Below are 1,330 nucleotides of genomic sequence, written 5' to 3' on the forward strand. Positions count from 1 at the left end.
ATTTTCTCTTCCCCTTTGTACTGAATGTTAAAAGTTTAAAACAAGGCTGCTTCAATCAAAAAGTCTGYGATCAGTTTGCATTTTTGAGAAGTGATGTGAACATATTTAATTTTTTTTTTTTGACTCAAACCAATCACAAGTATTTCTTGCAGTTTTCGTTGCTCTCTCAAAATGCAATATTATTAATATAAATGTTTTACCARGACAATTTTAACTTAATTTAAAAAAGGATTTGATTTCTTGAAATGAAATCATTTTATTATGATTTTTTTTTTTTTAATTCCTGAAAGTCATCTGCCCRTTTCACACCTAATGTTTCATCTCCTGCAGCCCTACCTTTCTGTCATGCTGAACAAAGGCTCTCTTGAGGTCCTAATAAATACCGGCAGTCATAGTCAGCGTCGCGTCGTCAGACGACCTGACCAAGGRAACCTGAGCGACGGCAGAGAGCATTCGCTACGCATAGAGAGGCTGCCTGGCAGGTGAGTGGACGGCATTCATGGGGACATTTTTCTGTTTGCGCTTCCTGCTGATGGCCCACTTTAAGATTTTATGAATGCTTCATCTTATTAATGTCTCCTCTTCACCAGATCCTTTGCAGTCCAAGTGGATGAGGAACCCAAGAGGGAGGCGCCGCTGCCCAATGACCAGCCAATCAGGCTGCAGCGCATCTTCCTCGGTGGTATTCCAGCAGACGTGGAGCAGACATCCAACAGAGTCAATGTCCCATTCCAGGGATGCATATGGAACCTCATGGTCAATTCAGTGTAGGTTTTTGTTTTTCTTCAGTTGATGGGTTTAGAAAACTTCAAGCAAACCAAAACWTGTCTCTACAAACTCCATGAGAAAGTTCAGCCTGGTTATTTGGTAAATACCAAATATGAACACAGGAAGCAGTTGCTGTGTTTTGAGGTAGCTGAAAACACTGAGAAGTACGATTTTTATTWAAAAAAATTTTGAGAACCCATCTTGAAAACTGCATTAGACTTTACGCAGCCTTTGCAAACCCTCATCCATCAATGCAAACCGCTCTAGAGTTAATTTGGCAGTGAACCCAGACCACCTTAAACGGTCTCGTTAACAGTCTCACCCTAGTGCGACTGTCATGTTTACATCTACATAAAAGAACGGCGCTAATGGAGAAGATGAACCAGAGTTTGTTTTAACCGGACTAAACACCAGGTGTGAAAACATCCCTCAAAGCCATCTTGTAAACACTCTGCTGAATTAAAGACCAGCTAATGACTGCAGGAGATCAATAACGGTATTGCTGCTGCTGTTGATGATGAAAGCCGGCGTTTTGTTCTGCCTGAGCAGCATCATTAGTGTT

The 1,330-nt window shown here is 41.2% G+C and overlaps 1 protein-coding gene across 1 annotated transcript; it reads left to right on the plus strand.

Moving 5' to 3' along the window:
* Positions 1-334: 334 nt before the first annotated feature.
* Positions 335-1,317, plus strand: LOC103461522 (laminin subunit alpha-2-like). The gene is made up of 2 exons (XM_008403802.1): positions 335-482; positions 591-1,317. Exons 1-2 carry the CDS (start codon positions 346-348, stop codon positions 769-771), a joined length of 318 nt encoding a protein of 105 aa, XP_008402024.1. The 5' UTR covers positions 335-345; the 3' UTR covers positions 772-1,317.
* The last annotated feature ends 13 nt before the right edge of the window (positions 1,318-1,330 follow it).

Source organism: Poecilia reticulata, unplaced genomic scaffold (assembly GCF_000633615.1).
Source record: "Poecilia reticulata strain Guanapo unplaced genomic scaffold, Guppy_female_1.0+MT scaffold_2025, whole genome shotgun sequence".
Lineage (NCBI taxonomy): Eukaryota > Metazoa > Chordata > Actinopteri > Cyprinodontiformes > Poeciliidae > Poecilia > Poecilia reticulata.